The sequence below is a fragment of the Ischnura elegans genome, chromosome 3, assembly GCF_921293095.1.
Source record: "Ischnura elegans chromosome 3, ioIscEleg1.1, whole genome shotgun sequence".
Taxonomy (NCBI): domain Eukaryota; kingdom Metazoa; phylum Arthropoda; class Insecta; order Odonata; family Coenagrionidae; genus Ischnura; species Ischnura elegans.
Window position 1 is genome coordinate 10,043,477 of NC_060248.1, and position 16,462 is coordinate 10,059,938.

At 39.8% G+C, this 16,462-nt stretch overlaps 1 protein-coding gene across 5 annotated transcripts in view; it reads right to left on the reverse strand.

Moving 5' to 3' along the window:
- Positions 1–706: 706 nt before the first annotated feature.
- LOC124155433 (calcium/calmodulin-dependent 3',5'-cyclic nucleotide phosphodiesterase 1-like) overlaps positions 707–16,462 on the reverse strand; it is a 423,875-nt gene continuing 408,119 nt past the window's right edge. For all 5 annotated transcript variants that reach the window (XM_046529242.1, XM_046529243.1, XM_046529245.1 and 2 more), the window contains 5 exons: positions 12,656–12,817; positions 10,632–10,834; positions 7,906–8,133; positions 7,358–7,468; positions 707–3,233 (listed from right to left, as the gene is read on the reverse strand). In XM_046529242.1, coding sequence (XP_046385198.1) covers positions 3,079–3,233; positions 7,358–7,468; positions 7,906–8,133; positions 10,632–10,834; positions 12,656–12,817 — 859 coding nt within the window. In that variant the 3' untranslated portion in view covers positions 707–3,078. The remainder of the gene's footprint in view (positions 3,234–7,357; positions 7,469–7,905; positions 8,134–10,631; positions 10,835–12,655; positions 12,818–16,462) is intronic.

Below are 16,462 nucleotides of genomic sequence, written 5' to 3' on the forward strand. Positions count from 1 at the left end.
TGAAAAAAGAGTCTTTCCAGAAACATAGTGGTGTCAAGTGAAAAACTCGAAAATTTGAGTCGAGTAGTTGGTACTCGGCTCGCATGTTTTGCGTTGCATTACGAATGTCAAATCGAATCGAGAAGTATCAGCGAAAGAGCTGTTGATGCCAGTAAATTCAGAAATCTGGCGACAGGAAGCACTATCATGAAATTCATATACCTATTGATAACGTTTTTGAAGTCAATACGTTGTTCTAATGCCTTAGCCTGGAAATTTCAGCATGTTCTGTATGCAGCAGTCGATCCTTATATTCGTTGACGTGGACGCCAAATACCTTTTCGTCAGCTGCAGTGGCCTACCATCTTCCGACCCAGCAGCGTACTTGTAGTAATCTGAGTGGACCGCTGCATCGCTTACACTTTCTTATGCAATACTTTTGTGCCCTACCCTACTTTCTTCATTCAAATACTGAGAAAGTAGGTAAAAATTGTTCAGATTTCGAAGAGAAAGAAAAAGATGTTACTTTAAGGTTTTGGCAGACAATGCCTGTTTTCCCCGGTGTTTGATGTCACAAGTGGTGCCATGTTTTAGCCTTTTAGAGTACTACGTACATCAGATGTTAACTCTCGTTTATACCTCTGCTGGGTCTAGTTTCCTTCTTGAACTTACAAAAGAAGAGTTGCTAAGGTTGACATGCCTTAAAATTATGTGAATGAAATATAAATAACAGTATTTGTAGAATTTATTTACCTAGTTATTACACATGAATTGATTATCACAAATTCAGTTGGCAAAATAAATTATCAAATTGAATGACCATATATGCCATCATTTTGGTGATATGACAGTGCAGGAAAATAACTTTCAACTAGAAAGAAACCATCTAAGAGTTAAGGAAATCATTTGTTGTTTTTATCACTAGAAATAACAGGTGCATAAAATGCAGCTACGCAAACACTTGAATCATTTTGGTGTGGTCATGTGCTACAGCTTTCACTGTTTGTTAATGTACAAATGAAAAACAATTCTTAGAAAGGCCTCAGGCATGAAGGTAGAAGATTCCACCTAATAAGGAGTAATAATGCATTTAACATGCTAAAGTTAAAATCATAATAAATATCAGGCTTTCTTATTTACAAATTTGTTATTTATTTTTGAAAAATTTGTAGCTAGCTCAAAAATATTTTGATGGCATTGAACATTATAATATACTTTATTTAATTTTTGCTCATCTCATTCCTTAAAGCTTTTTAGTCTCAATGTACAAACATGACTGCCTCTTGATGGAGACCCCTTTCATTTCCTTTAAAAAAAAAAATTGGCAGGAATGAACGGCGATGACTCACTACTAATATAATATCATATTGATTCATTTTCCAGGTAAACTGATGAAAAATCTGTGTAATTTATCATGAAAGCACTCATATTTCTCTATTTTTGCTCCTTTGACACATGGTGAAAAGATTTTTCTCTAAATCCTGATGATAGAATTGCATTTCTAACTCAACAAGCCGAAACCAACAAACACTATTACAGACAACAGTTCATTGAGGCAATAGGACTGACATTGTCACCTAAGAACGCTTCATGCTTGAATGATTTCAATGAATGAAATGAAGTTTCCAAAGTGTGTATGCATTGAGTTGAAGAATTTCTTTTAAATACTGCACCTCTATTGTATAACTGAGGTAATAACTTGATTCCCTCGCCTGGTGACTTTTTATTATTGAAACCACAGCACCTTATGACGTACTTATTCTTTTCGTGCAATCCTATTCAATCACAAGAATGGTACAAGTGGTGACTGTTCTAAGCTAATGAAACTGAGTCTATAGAGACTATACGCAATAGAATGATAATAAATGCTTACTGCAGCTCATATGTTCACAATTCCATCAGGTAGGTTATGTAACTTTACTAGATGCAATAAAAAAATAAAATTGGAAATGTTCCTAAGGATCTTGAATCCCTATTATTATCTTTGGTTCACTATCAGATTGTTTTGTGAAACCCGTTTCAAATGCAGTTTATACCAGGAAAGCATGCCTTAAGTATAGTGGACTCGCTCTGTTAATACATATGCATATGAAAGTTTTTACATACTTAGTAGGTATCCAGTTCTTAGTACAATGAAAACAACTATTAGGCTGGAGATGAATTGAAGATTAAAACCAATTAAATGACATTTATAAATCACTTGCACACACATATTTAAATGTAACAATTCAGGATGTAAAGTAACTTACTAGATCATTAGCTTTCATAAGTTAAAAAACTGCATCTGCATGGAACAGTGTGATTTGTAAGTTTGTATACAAAACATACCAGCTTGACCCAACAGTCTTCCAAAGAGAGATTTAATGTCATGCTCAAAGAAATCATCTTCATTGTTGAAAACTGATATTTTACAAAACCTATTGACAAAAAATTAAATTGGTGCATTGCTTTATCTTCTACAATCAACACTTGCAGCCATGAGTGATTTCCTCCTAATCAGTGATTGCAAGCCATTTGAAAAATCATTGTCAATTGTGAGAAATGTTCTCATCAACCAATAAAACAGAGTAAAATCATTTGGTACGGCATACCTGAGTGCACAGGTATGCCGTACACCACCTAAAGAGATATCGGTCACTTAGGGTGGCTTGGGCAGTGTGCATTAAATCCCACATGGAGTGTTTTCTCGGTACTGAATGAAGAGCATTGGAAAAAAATACTGTGCATAAATTTAAAGTCAGCAAATGATAATGCTGCCATTCTTTAGTTGATCACATTGGTTTCCTCTTACGTGTAGTAACTGTGTACATTGTACATGATCACCAAACTCATTGAAGGACAGCCAGGCACACTAATTTACTTCAATTGAAATGATAGTCATTTACACATAAGGGTATTTGATGTATGGCTGCGTTTTACTATTTTAGTGCGCTGAAATACCTCAGAGATCACTGCTTGGATAAACCCTGAGTGGCATATCCTATCCTGTTAGGCATCCAACAATGCCTGCAATTCCCTTTGGTGAGTTCCGTTTTGACCGAGCTTCTAACCAAGCAACAGTCATAATTGTTTTACCAACATTTTAGGTTCAGACTAGGATTATTCTTCCATATTTCTTGAGGATGCACCATTTTTAGTTGATTCTCCACCCGCATCATCCATGCTGCTCTGATTAGCCTCATTTTGGCTTTCTGCATTCTCCAACAGTTCTCTGGCAGCCGCTTCTTCTTGCTGTTTCTGCCTTATTTCTGCATCTGCGTGGAAGAACACCGGCCCAATCAAAATTTCTCAACTATGCTCCCGAAGATATTAATTTTAGGATAACTCGAAAGTTATATGCAGCAAGATTTAGTATGAAACAGCAGTGACTTTGTGAGATTTAGCTGTAAGAAGCATTTAAGGATAAATGACTATTTTGTAGATACACTGCCTCTCATTCATTTCATAGAGAAGTCTTTTCACCACTACCTGCCTGAGCACTTTCCTCTGATTGGCAAGAGCTCAAGTACCCCTGGTTGGGCAATTGGGTGTTGCTGGATGATTCAAAAGCCCCTATGCAGTGCCCACTCAACTTTTTCCATTTAGGGAGGCTATGAGATACATATGCTATGCAGTGGTGCAGCGAGGGGGGTTTTGGGGGATTAAAACCCCCCCCCCCCTTCAGAGCTCAGAGAAATGTTTAAATTGTATTGATATTACTGATAGAATAGTCTAAGGTTTAGTAAAATATCCCTCAGAAAGTGGTAAAACTTACCATTTTGAACCATTTATCTTAAAATTCCGCAATTTGTTAATCACGCACCTACTGCTTATCCTGGAGGGTATTCAATACCACCACACACCCCGGTATTTGTAGCACCTAATCCCCCCCAGCCTTAATTCCTAGCTGCGCCCCTGATGCTATGTAGCAGTCAACTCCCAACTCCTGACTCCCCCTGAATATGCCCATTGAAATTACTATAAAAACGCATTAATGCTTATATAGAGTTCAAATGCATCGATAAATGTATTATTGCAAATTATATAAATGCATTAATGCATCTATATAATTTGCAATAATCAAGATGCATTTCATTAAGTGGCCAATGAAAAGCTCTGCATGGTCGGCATCATGGGCCAACACAATTAGAATGTGTTGGATGAGTCAAGGAAAATGCAATACATATATCACATTGAATCAGCTAGCTGAAAGTAATAAGTTCGAGGGTAAATAAAACATGCATCAAAGAGACTGCAAGACTTGACAAAGGGCATTAAGGTTGTTGCAAGAAGTATCAATATTTAAGGAAGATTGTAAGTATGGATAGGTATTTGTAACCACTTTGCAATGAAAATATCAAAATTAACGCTACATTACGGCAAGAAAGAATAAGGTAGCAAAGTGGCAGTATATATAACTATCTGTTTGGTTTGAGATTTGAAACACATTCTCAATTCAGAGTTGACATGCTTCATGTGTTCAAGTTGCATCAACTTTGATGTAAGAAATTTTGCTGAGCAGACTGAGCTTCTAATATTGGCTTCTTTTCATCATTTCATGCTGCAGAACTTTTGATGCTACTACAGTTCAAGTTTGGATTAGCACATTCAATGAGGGACCGATTTTCATAAAGGTCGTCAGAAACGGCTAATAAAATAAGAAAGAAAAATAGAGAGTGGTTTTCGCTCCATAACTTCCGTTCAAATACTGATTTTTACAAACGGCGCACACGGGTCGAAAGAGGGAAGCTTGCCGAAGGCCATGCACACAATCCGAAGACTCGGAAGTGGATATTAGTCATGTACGGAGGCGGAGAAAGGCCCCCCACAGTCCGACGCCAAATGACGTGCTCTGCACTGAATGAGTTGGTGAGTGCTTATAAACCCTGGAGAATTGCTCGCTATAATTGAAAGCGGTAAAACTCTGAGAAAGTAACTTCTTATCTAAATATGTAGTTCAACTGCATTAATGCATTAAAAGTGGCAAACACTGTTGTCAGAATAGCTCTTAAATGTTCGTCGTATCCAAAGGTTCCGTATCCCCTCAATTCCCATTTGCTACTTTTGCCCCTTTTTTTTTTACACATCTTCACTATTTCACTCAGGAGCAAGAATCCTTTTTCCTTGAACAGCATGCTGGGGCATAATTTTGCAGATAAAATATCTCAAAACAACTACCGGCATTAGTTTCTGAAAGTCACACATCCATGGCTCCAAGTTGCAGGATGTACAGCGATCACCCCAGGTTGGTAAGATGTGTCAAATAGGGTGGTTTCTTATTATTTTTTATTGCCTAAATCGAAAGATTATTACTCCTGGAGTACGTATTTCACGCTTTTAGATTTTTAAATGACGATATCTATTTTTCGCGATTAAATGAAAAGTGAAAATTTACAAGCGCGCGAAAACGCGACGCGTAAGTAGGAATGGTGGGAAATCTCTCCGTACGTCGTATTTCTGGTTCCCCCTCCGCCCGGTGAGGTGACCTTGAGGCGAGGCTTAGTGCTGATACGTCGCAGGCTGCCAGCGGGTAGCCTAGTGCCCTGCCGCCTGGTAGCGCTTGGCTTAAATAAGGATTATTAATACCTTATCAAACGAGGAAAACTTTCCGACCTTAGCCAGTTTTAATAAGTGATTATTAAGACATGTTTCCCTGAGCTCTGTGACTCATGCATGCATTGGTAACCTCAGACGATGTATAACTCCTATCTTCTCCTATAGAAACTAGGTCCCTGTGACGTCACGTGGAGTGGCATCGCATGGGCGCCAATCTGGCCCTTTTCAAATGAGGATAAAAATGGACCATTGCCATTCGTCTAAACCGGCATTTATAAAACGAAATAATTTGTATATTATGAATACACTAATGGTGGGTAACGAATCGCAATTATTGCCTTTTATTTTCTTTGATGAAGGAAACTACCCTATTGTGGTACAAAGGCAGAAACCACGTTCCAGACACTGTGCCAAACAGTCTCATTGCATAAAGTTACTCGAGAGGCAGTCGTTGAGGGACACAGCTCTGTGAGCAAGAAGTGCAGTCATACAATCTGCAACACTCAGTACCAATAAGCATTAAGCTTCTATGAGGGCAAGAATTGAGCAATCATGCCATCGCTCATCATGCAGCCACAGATACATGGCTATTGGATATGAGCTCTTAAAGCTGAAGATATTTTCATTGGCGAGGTAGCCCTGCTCATCGTCATTAGTCAGGATTGCTCAAATTTTGCTCTTTAGAAGTGAGAATGACCTATACAATCAGGAACAGAAACAACTTCTGGAATCATATGTGAAGACATCATATATGTGCTGGCATGTTTTATTTTTATTTTGGCTTATTAATCTGAAGGATAAATTTCCCAGGCTACTGAGGGCTACTTAATTTAGTTTCATTAATGACGTAAGCTGAATTCAAACAGGAGAAGCAGTGGCGTAACTAGGAATATGCTTTGGAGGGTGATGAGAGGGTTTTTGGGGGAGGGGATGAGAGGGCTTTGGGGGGGGGGATGAGAGGGGTTAGTGTGGGCTAGCCCCCCAGGAAACAGAGAGGTCAGGAAAAATTTTGAAAAATAACATGCCTGAATATGCATTTTACATCATTTTGGCATATGAAATCCAACTTCAAGCAGATGCAGTTATTATATATCAAATCCAGACAAGATTTTAAAATATTTTTTTGATTTCTCTGAGGCTTTGGGGGGGGGGGATACATTCCCTCATCTCCCCCATCGTTACGCCACTGAGGATAAGAATGTACAGGCGACAGAAAAAAATCAATCGGTGGCAGAAATCAGTGGTGTAAGAAAGGTGCAGACTTATGATGACAAGATTGTTTTGCAATCGTCTGTTTTCACCAGGTCCAACCCATGGAAAACAAGCACAGCTCTGAGTTACCTCTGCGAATTTCCCACACTGACACTCTCCTTAAAACAATGACTTATGATTGTGGTTCATCTTAACCTTTTGTTAACATTAATTTCCATGCCCTCAGACTATTTCCTGGTTAGGGCACCATGTGGAATAATGCTAGCCAATAAACACCCACAAAAATATTCCAATATGCACTATAATAAATTAATGGATTTCCCAGCCGTCAAATTAAATTTTCCTATTTGTTATTCTGGAAAAGCTTTCTGGAAATGCAGATGATAAAACTCAAGTTGTCAGTTTCTCCATTGCCTGAAGAGATGATATTCAAGCAGACTATGTATTTTCAATTATAGGGTTACATATTCTCACCAACTTGATCAGTCTCATTATAATAATAATCTCTAATAGTGATTAATACTTTTCTGAATAGTAACGCTTTTAATTGGGGAATGGTAATTTTAAGCTTGCCTTAGGTTAAAGGTTGCCTTATATGATACCAAACACCACTATAAAAATTCTAATTTACCTTTAACAGCTTGTTCTTTCCAGCTTTTCTTATTTTCAGCAAGGCAACCAATCCATGGCTTCTTTAGCACAAATTTTGATCCTGATGAGGCACGGCTAGATTCTGAGGCATCTACATAAGTGAACGAATCGGATGAGAATGGTAATAATATTAATGCTAGAGGTACTAAGATGTAACTATTACTCAATGCAAACATGAGCTTAGCTTTTTCATTTCTCGGATGAAAGGATCAACAATCATAAAAATCAATCCATTCATGCATGACTCAAGTAACATGTGGTAATTAAGCATTGAAAAGTTTGCAATATGATGCAAATGGACTGAAAAAAATTTCTTTGAAAGTTTACACAGATTATCAAACATACTTAAATTCAGTGTCAATAAATTAACAATGTTGATATTTGAATATTTAAAACATCACATGAAGTATGTATTCGATTCTGTTTTTCATCTAATAAAATCTTGCACCTATGCGTACGTTATTTTCTAACAGAAAACAAATTCTCTATTTACTAGATGCACAGCATATTTGTAGATATCATCATTACCAACAGAGGCAGGCTCCTTTGAAGAACTATTGTTGGTTGGTTCACTCGTTGCTTCAGCCTTCTCTGATGTTTTTTCACCCTTCTCATCATTTTTGACTATTTCCATTTTTTCCTCAGAGCCTTCCTCCGGGACTTCTTTGGTTGATTCCGAATTTAATGGCGCCAATATGGATTCCAACATGTCACTACACACAGCCATGCTTGGCTCCACAATAAACTCAATAAAACCTGGAAGAAATATGAATTTATTTATTGTCAATGGGAAAATGTTTCACAGCGGAAGAAATGATACAAAATTGATTTTTTTTTTCAAATTCACATTCACACAAGTCGCCACAGGCAAATATACAATCATAATAACAGTTAACTATTGAAACAAAGAGACAGAAACATAAATACAGGATGATGACACAGTGTGGCGTGGAGATGGAATGAAGGAAAAACACATGGAAAAATTTCACCTGAACCGGGAATCAAACCACAGTGAGAGGAAGAGGAGCGGAATTTGAGGAGAGCATTGTGAATACCCTTGGGTGCTTGATGTCTTATCTGTGAATTCCAGAAAACCTTCCAACGAAGGTTTCGGCAAAAATGCTTGCTGCTCTCCGCCACTATCTTTCACTACGACCCACACCTCAAAACCCTAGCACTGACTTTCTTCTTGATCTTTCCCATTTTATTCTCACCCACACCCACTTCTCTTTTAACAATAACTACTATCTGCAAATGTACGGCTGCTCCATGGGAAGTAGGTTTAGCCCTCCTTATGCCAATCTTTTCCTTGGCCTGTTTGAAGAAAATTTCCTCACCAATCACCCTCTAAAACCTCTTCTTTGGCCTAGATACATTGACGACATTTCCATTCTCTGGCCTCATGACATCGACTCTCTTAACACCTTTGTTTCTTCACTCAATGCTTCTGCCTCAGTTTCTTTCACCTCTTCCATCTCCAAAACTAATATTACTTTCCTAGGTGTGGACGTACACCTTTTGGAAAACAACAAATTCAAGACATCGGTTCACATCAAAGCCACAAACAAACAGCAATACCTCCACTACAGCAGTTGCCATCCACCACACACCAAGCATTTCATCGCTTATTCCCTCTCTGTCTGGGGACATAGAATTTGCAACAATCCTGAAGACCTTCAAAAGCTCCTCTCCAAACTTCACACCATTCTTCTTCACCGCGGATACCCCAAAAAACTTTTGGTAAATAAAATTAGAAAACCCTGCGCAGACAAATATTGCTGTCAATCTCTGCTCACCACCTACTTTCCTGGTACTCACGTTCTACAGAACATATTGAAGGACTTGTACCCCATCCTTTCTAAACACAAATCCACCTCTCAGATTTTCCCCTCCAATCCTCGGATCACATTTAAGAGACCACCTAATTTAAATACCATATTAAAAGCCACCCGCCCTCTTCAAAAATTGCAGTCAGTCACCACTACCACACCCTCACCTTGCAATCGTCCCAGGTGTAAAACCTGCAAGATATTCTCTCCACCCCCTGCCTCTTTTCTCCCCAAACTTAAATGCCTACCGATTTTCCCCTCCACTACTTGTACGTCCACCAATATCATTTACCCCCTTCACTGCAATTTCTGCCCTGCTTTCTATGTCGGCCAATGCACCACCCCCCTCAATCTCAGAATTAATCATCACCGCAACTCCTGCTGTCCATCATCCCCCCCACGCATCTCTAGCAGTACCTACACATTGTTTGTCACATGACTCCATCTTCAATCAATGCTTCAAAGTTTCAGTCATTGCTTCCCTCCCTCCCACTGACTCAGCCCTCAATCTCCACACCCTCGAATTGGCGTGCATTTGGCACTTGCAAGCTTTCCGGGTTTGAACGTCGCATCCTAACGTCTCTTCCTAACCCCCCCTCCCCACTCACCTCTCCCTCTTTTCCCTTGTCCTTTCCTCCCCATTCTTACTCTGGTTGAGAAAGAAGTCAGTACTTCGAAAGCTTCAAGTTTATTTTCCCATGTGAGTGTTTCTTTTTTTGTGCTTCTATGTTTATGGATATTGACTTGAACTATTTATATATATGCACATTTTTCCAAGTCTTGTAAATTAGTTCTTACTTACTCATATATAAATAGATACATATGTATGCAAAGATAACTCAAAGCCTAGTATTCAAAGCTCAACTTGTGCATGGGTTTAGAATGGCAGCCTCAAATTGTTGAAACAGATACGCATTCTATGCAATATCTAAATTGAGTGTTGAGATCAGATCTGTTTGGAAACAATATTGCATACATGGAGCATTATGATTCAGAGAGGAGATTGGAAAGAAAAAACAACATTTTCACAGCGATTTTACAGCAAGCACAGGATTTAAAGAAATGCCAATGGAGGACTTGAAAAATAAGTCTGAACTACAGGTGTACGTAATACCATTGAGATGGAAGAATGATACATTTCGAGAAGTCAATACATACTAAGAAGATGATATACGTCTCTAGGAAAGTGGAATGAGAGCATAGTCAAAGCATTCTTTGGATTGTTGACAAACGATGCTGACTTGGAAATTTTTATGTGTGAGACGCAGGCAAATATCCACAAGGGTTTACTTTAGATGCCCAGTTTATGTCTACCGTGGCATGAGTCATAAATATATCTCCAACCATGAAAAAAAAATGATTGGCTGAGGGTGGTTGATGCATCCTTTTGAAACTGTGCATGCAAGACCAAAGATGTGCACTCACCAATTTGGGACTCGGCCACGAGTGTATTGTTGCGATCACAGAGTGGGGAGAAAGGCAGTCCAAGCTCCCTCTCCTTATCTCCTTGGAGGAAAAACTCCTCGAGGAGAAGGGCTGTCCAGCGATGGTGAAGGTCCCAACGTTTGGCTGGATGTGATATGTCGCAGCAGTGAAGCACAAGGGAGAGGGCCTTCGATTTATCAACACTGCAAATATACAGGGACAGAAGTAAATGCTGAGACTTTTCCTTAAAAAATATCACGAAGAAATAACATGTTATTTAAAGCCTGAATAACGGGAATCATTAAGCATTGACTTCACTTGGTTCATTGTTGTTTGTTTTCTTATGATTCATAAGTTATGAGTGATTATTTCCTTCAATGAACAATTTTCTCCAACTGATTTAATGAGCCAAAAATATGATGTCACCAACTCATAGGTAGTGGGCCACAACTTCTGAGCTCTTACTTTTTAATTTTAAACTTACGTGAGATGGTAGTATGAAGAATATTTTGTATCTTCGCTGTGGAGCTTGAATCACAACTAATGATTATTTTTCCGTCCTTCAGAGTGATATCTCTAGCTATCGGTTTTTAGGGACTAATAGAGTGATTGGTCGACTCATCATTTTCTGAAACACACGCTCATTCCCACCGCCTTTTTTTTCCGTTGTTTATTCCATCACTTTCCATATTTACAACTGCCTTTCAATTATTAAATGGAGCATTCAGTCGCTTTTAGTGGTCATGAATCCTGATTGGCTGAAAAGACAGTTCAAGCAATGGTTTCAGCTATGGAAAAAGGGATGGGATTTCCAACCCGAGAGCCATCGCAAAAAATGATTGTGTAAAACAGTTATCTATTTTTCCACCAACATTGGAAGAATTGCTTGATCAATTTCTTAGAAAGGACAGAAAAATGATCATATGATTCAGGCTTGAACCTATTATTGCTCCCCACTTTAAACAGCTACATGCAAATAATGCCAGAGATTTTTTTACATAATTACATATATGATTATAACCAGAATTTTATAAAATTTTCAATATGAATGAGCTGAAGCTTTTTTTAATTTAAATTTTCACTTCCTTTACTTTCATTGTCGAGACTAAATGCTCCCAAATTATCTCCTCTGCACACGCCAGGAATAATATTTTATGGCAATATTTATTGAAGTACACCTCACCTGATAGATTTTCCCTCGGAATTCTTTACACATACCCCTGGGTCGATAGATCCGGGGTTTTGTGTAAAGAATGCAAGCTGGCACTCAAAAGATTAGTAATAGAACCCTGGTACCTCAGAACTTCACCTAACTCTTTCGTACCTCTCATTTTGAAGGCACCAGATATCGTATGTATCCTCCTGGAGTACATTAGTGAAGCAATATTTATTGTAATTTCATCACTCACTCCCTCAGTGATTCAACCTTAAGATTGAATTGGATACACTAAAGGGACTCGAAGACAACTTCCATTATCCAACCATTACGGGGAAAAATAATATAATAATATTTGTCAATATTTAGCAATTGGACGGATGGGTTCACTCACACATTGGTTCAATCTGAAGGTTGGTTTATATAAGTTAGGGTAGAGCTCACCTTTAAATGAGCCACAGATATATGACATTTACACATAAACGGTACTACGGGGCCAGTTCCTTTTCCTGGGCCGCTTTGCATTTTTTGTTTGGGGGGTTTCCTTCAAAGACTCTCTCTGGGGTCTGAAGCCAAGAGCCCTTAATGAGCGGTAAAGAACTCTACCCACTAAGACTATCAACCTCCTCACAATCCGTTTATAACACCGATTAAATGGCATGCACAAGGTTTCAGAGGACCCCATATTTTACCCCCAGAAAAGTACACTTTTAATATCACTCTGAATTGTAAGATGTTGTCTCAATTGAACCAATTCATCAACCACAGTAAAATGAGAGAATGGCAATGATCAAACACACAGTTCAGCCCTGAAAAAAATTTTAAGGAAAGACATTATTTAAGAGTTAAAAATCAAAATAATACTCACCTTGACTCACCCAAAGTTAAACAATTCCGCATATTTTTTATTTGCTGAAAGTGGAAGCTCATATCAGTTGCAAGCACCATATCAATAACAAGTCCACGAAATTCACGAAAGTCTTCCCGTGTAAGATTTTGAAGAATGTTGCATTCTTCTTCACGCAACGTCCTGAAAGCATTAAAGAGATACATTAGCATTTTTAGAGTTTGGGCACAGCTTAGGAGACATGCCACATGGTGAGTGAGTAATTTCTGGGAAAGGGGTTTATTAAAGAATAGAGCATCTGCTCATTTACAATCAAATCATGGCAAACGAGTACATGGGCAAGGGAAGGTTGGGCTTTGGTCTCTCCCAAAATTTTTACTCGGGAATTTCTTACATCTGTGACAATATTTTCTCAATATTTCCACTAATACTTTAGGAGTACTTGATATTTGTATCAACCAAGTCCCCTCTTCACCTCAACCTGCCCAATACCCATCCACAATGTGGCCAGGTCATACCCACGCAAAGTGGCGTCGTGAGGGGGGGATTCGGGGTGTCTGAACACCCCCCAAAATATAAAAACACAGTTTCTTCCTTTGTAAAAGAAAACAAAACATTGAAAAATCATGAATTATAAAAGATATCTTGGACAAATGAAGTTTATTGGATTATGAAAAGTATTAAAATTAGTTTAAAATCCTTAGTACCCTGTTTTTCAAACATTTTCCACCCTGGTATTGGACCCCCCTCCCAAACAAAATTCCTGGCTACCACACTCAAGGGCGCAGCTACGATTTAAGGCTAGGAGAGTTTCAGGCACAACTAATACTGGGGAGTATGGCATACCCGCCAGGGTGGGAGCTGGAGGCTCTCCAGAAAATATTTCAGATAAATGGTTTAAAATGGTGAGTTTTCTGGTCTTCTGAGGTATATTTTATTAATCCTTACACTATTCTATAAGTAATATTAATCCAACTATGTAAAATAGATCAAACTTGAAATTTTCTTTGAGCTCTAGGGGGGGGGGGGTTTATCCCCCAAAATCTCCCCCTCGCTGCGCCACTGACCCCACTGCCCATGCGCATCCCACAAGTCTCCACTCATTATTGGGATTGCTCTGGTGCGCTGGCCGGAGTGTTGGCTTTTCACACTACGGACCTGGGTTCAAATCCTGTTGGTGGCAGAGATTATGCTAGTCGTCCCAATCTCTCTTCCAGTGCTTAGTAGAAGACACTTCAGGTGCAGCACTTCATTGGTCGGAAGGGATGGCAAGCCTCGGTCACCTCGGCACCTTTCATCAAAATAAGACTATAGTGCTGTCACTTGGGTTTCTCTCCTACCTTCATTTGTAACACGGTCGTTTCTCCCGGCTAGCTTCGGGTGTGGTCGATGACGACGGGCTCGAGTCGCTTCGAATCGAACAGCCAAGGTGCAAACGTGGGCACCAATACAGGATAAGGAGGGTTAGGAAAAAATCCGCCTGCTCTCGGATGGGAGGTGAAGGGAAAGAAAGGTTTGTCCTCTTCGCAATTCCCTCACTGACTTACACTCCTTGAAAGTGTCACGTGTCATCATTGGGAATTACTTTAAGGAGCGGAGAGGGGGATGGGAACAGTAAAGGTTCCACCTCGAGCTATTGACTCATTCGCTGTTATAGCCTCTGCGGTTATGTTATCTCCTCGGGAGCCTAACGTCACGAACTCCAGCCAAAAAGCGAATCCTTCACAGGACAAGACGATTGGGCTATGCTGGTGCGCATACGATACGATGTTCAGCCGTGGCTACGACTCGCATGTTTGGCGGTGGTTTCAATTGGGCGGTTTCGCGGTGGGGCGTATTATTCGATTGATAGGTGAGGATCCTTTACACAGGATCGCCGAACGCTGTATACCCCGATCACAGAGTACTCTGTGTAAAAAAAGTACTTTGCTTCAAGTGTTCTGCTTACGTATGATTTTAGAGTCTGATAAATGCTCGCAAGAGGACGGCTATTGACGCGTTTAAACCCCTGCCACTTGTGCAAAGGGAAAGGTATATTAATAATGGGGGAATAACTTTCCGCAATCGGGTTCAACTCCGAAGGATAGAAGGGCGTGGGAATAATACTCTGTGCCCCGATCGACGCCCCTGCCACTCCGCGATCCTTACGAAATACCCAAAGACAAGGAAAGATGGACGCAAAAAAACATGACGCGAGCATATATACAAATGGTGCACCCAACGGGACCGCATAATAGGAAACCACCCTTTTGCATCCCATAGAAGGCTGATTTCTGTTGCCACTTCGGTCGCATTTTAATCGGTTTTCAAAAATGTCCGCGGCGCGGTGATGAGTGCTATGCGATTTATTTTTTTCCAATATTTTGCAGTATAATGTTTGTAATTGTTAGGAACAGGGGCGCAGCTTGGAATTAAGGCTAGCAGGGGGGGGGGTTTTAGGCGCAACTTAAGGGTGTGGGGGTATTGCATACCCACCAGGGTAAGCAGGAGTTACGGGGGCCCTCCTCCAGAAAAATTAGAATATTAATGGTTCAAAATGGTAAGTTTTACGGCTTTCTGAGGGATATTTGATAAATCCTAACACAATTCTCTAAGTAATACTGATCCAAATAGGTTAAATGGATTAAACTTAATTTCTCTGAGCTCTGGGGGGGGGGGGGGGGTTTAACCCCCAAAACCCCCCCTCGCTGCGCCACTGGAGAGGAATATCATTGAAAAGTAATGAATTTGATATATTATACCATCATGTGCATGAATTTCGGTTAGAAACTCTAATTGTACCTCATTTCCCCGTGAAACTCGAATCAATTTGCTCGTCAGCGACACTACTGGCGACTTTTGTAAACCCATTCAAATGCGCGGCGGGTGACAACACATTCAGAAGACGACTTGAGGATCCCCAATTTTTTTATATTCGTGGGTACACCTTACCTTTCCTTCTTTCATGACACAAATGACCTCAACCAGTGGCGCAACGAGGGAGGGGTTTTGGGGGTTAAACCCCCCCCCCCCCAGAGCTCAGAGAATTTTTTAAATGTAATCCATTTCACTTAATGGATTTGTATTACTTATATAAAAGTCTTAGGATTAATCAAATATCCCTCAGAAAGCCGTAAAACTCGCCATTTTGAACCATTCATCTTAAAAATTTTCTGGTGGAGGGCCCCCGCAACTCCCACTTACCCTGGCTGATATGCGATACCCCAAAACCCCAAAGTAATAGTTGCGCCTAACACCCCCTCCTTACCTAGCCTTAATTTTTGGCTGCGCCCCTGACCTCAACTGTTGGTGGTAGGATTCTCCAAATACCATTCCATTCCGTGCCCAGTGGGAGAGATACAGTACATCACCTCACGCTTAGAAATAGATAGACAAAATTTTGGCCTTTGGCCTGCAATTTATGCTCACTTTAGTATCATTAGTACTTGCATAGATATAAACTTCATTTAAGTAATTTTTAAGGCTAAGAAAACATAGCTTTTCTAAATTCTGAAAAATATGAGCCAGCCCACCTGCAATGCTGCCTCTGGTTGGGTGCCGTGAAGCAGTGGCGCAGCGAGGGGGGGGGGGTTTGGGGGTCAAAACCCCCCCCAGAGCTCAGATAAATGCTTAAGTTTAATCCATTTTACTTAATAGGATTGATATTACTAATAGAATAGTGTGAGGATTAATAAGTTATCTCTCAGAAAGCCGTAAAACTCACCGTTTTGAACCATTTATCTTAAAATTCCGCAATTTATTAATCTCGTACCTACCGCTTATCCTGGTGGGTATACCACATCCCCAAACACCCCGGTATTAGTTGCACCTAAACCCCCCACCCCAGCC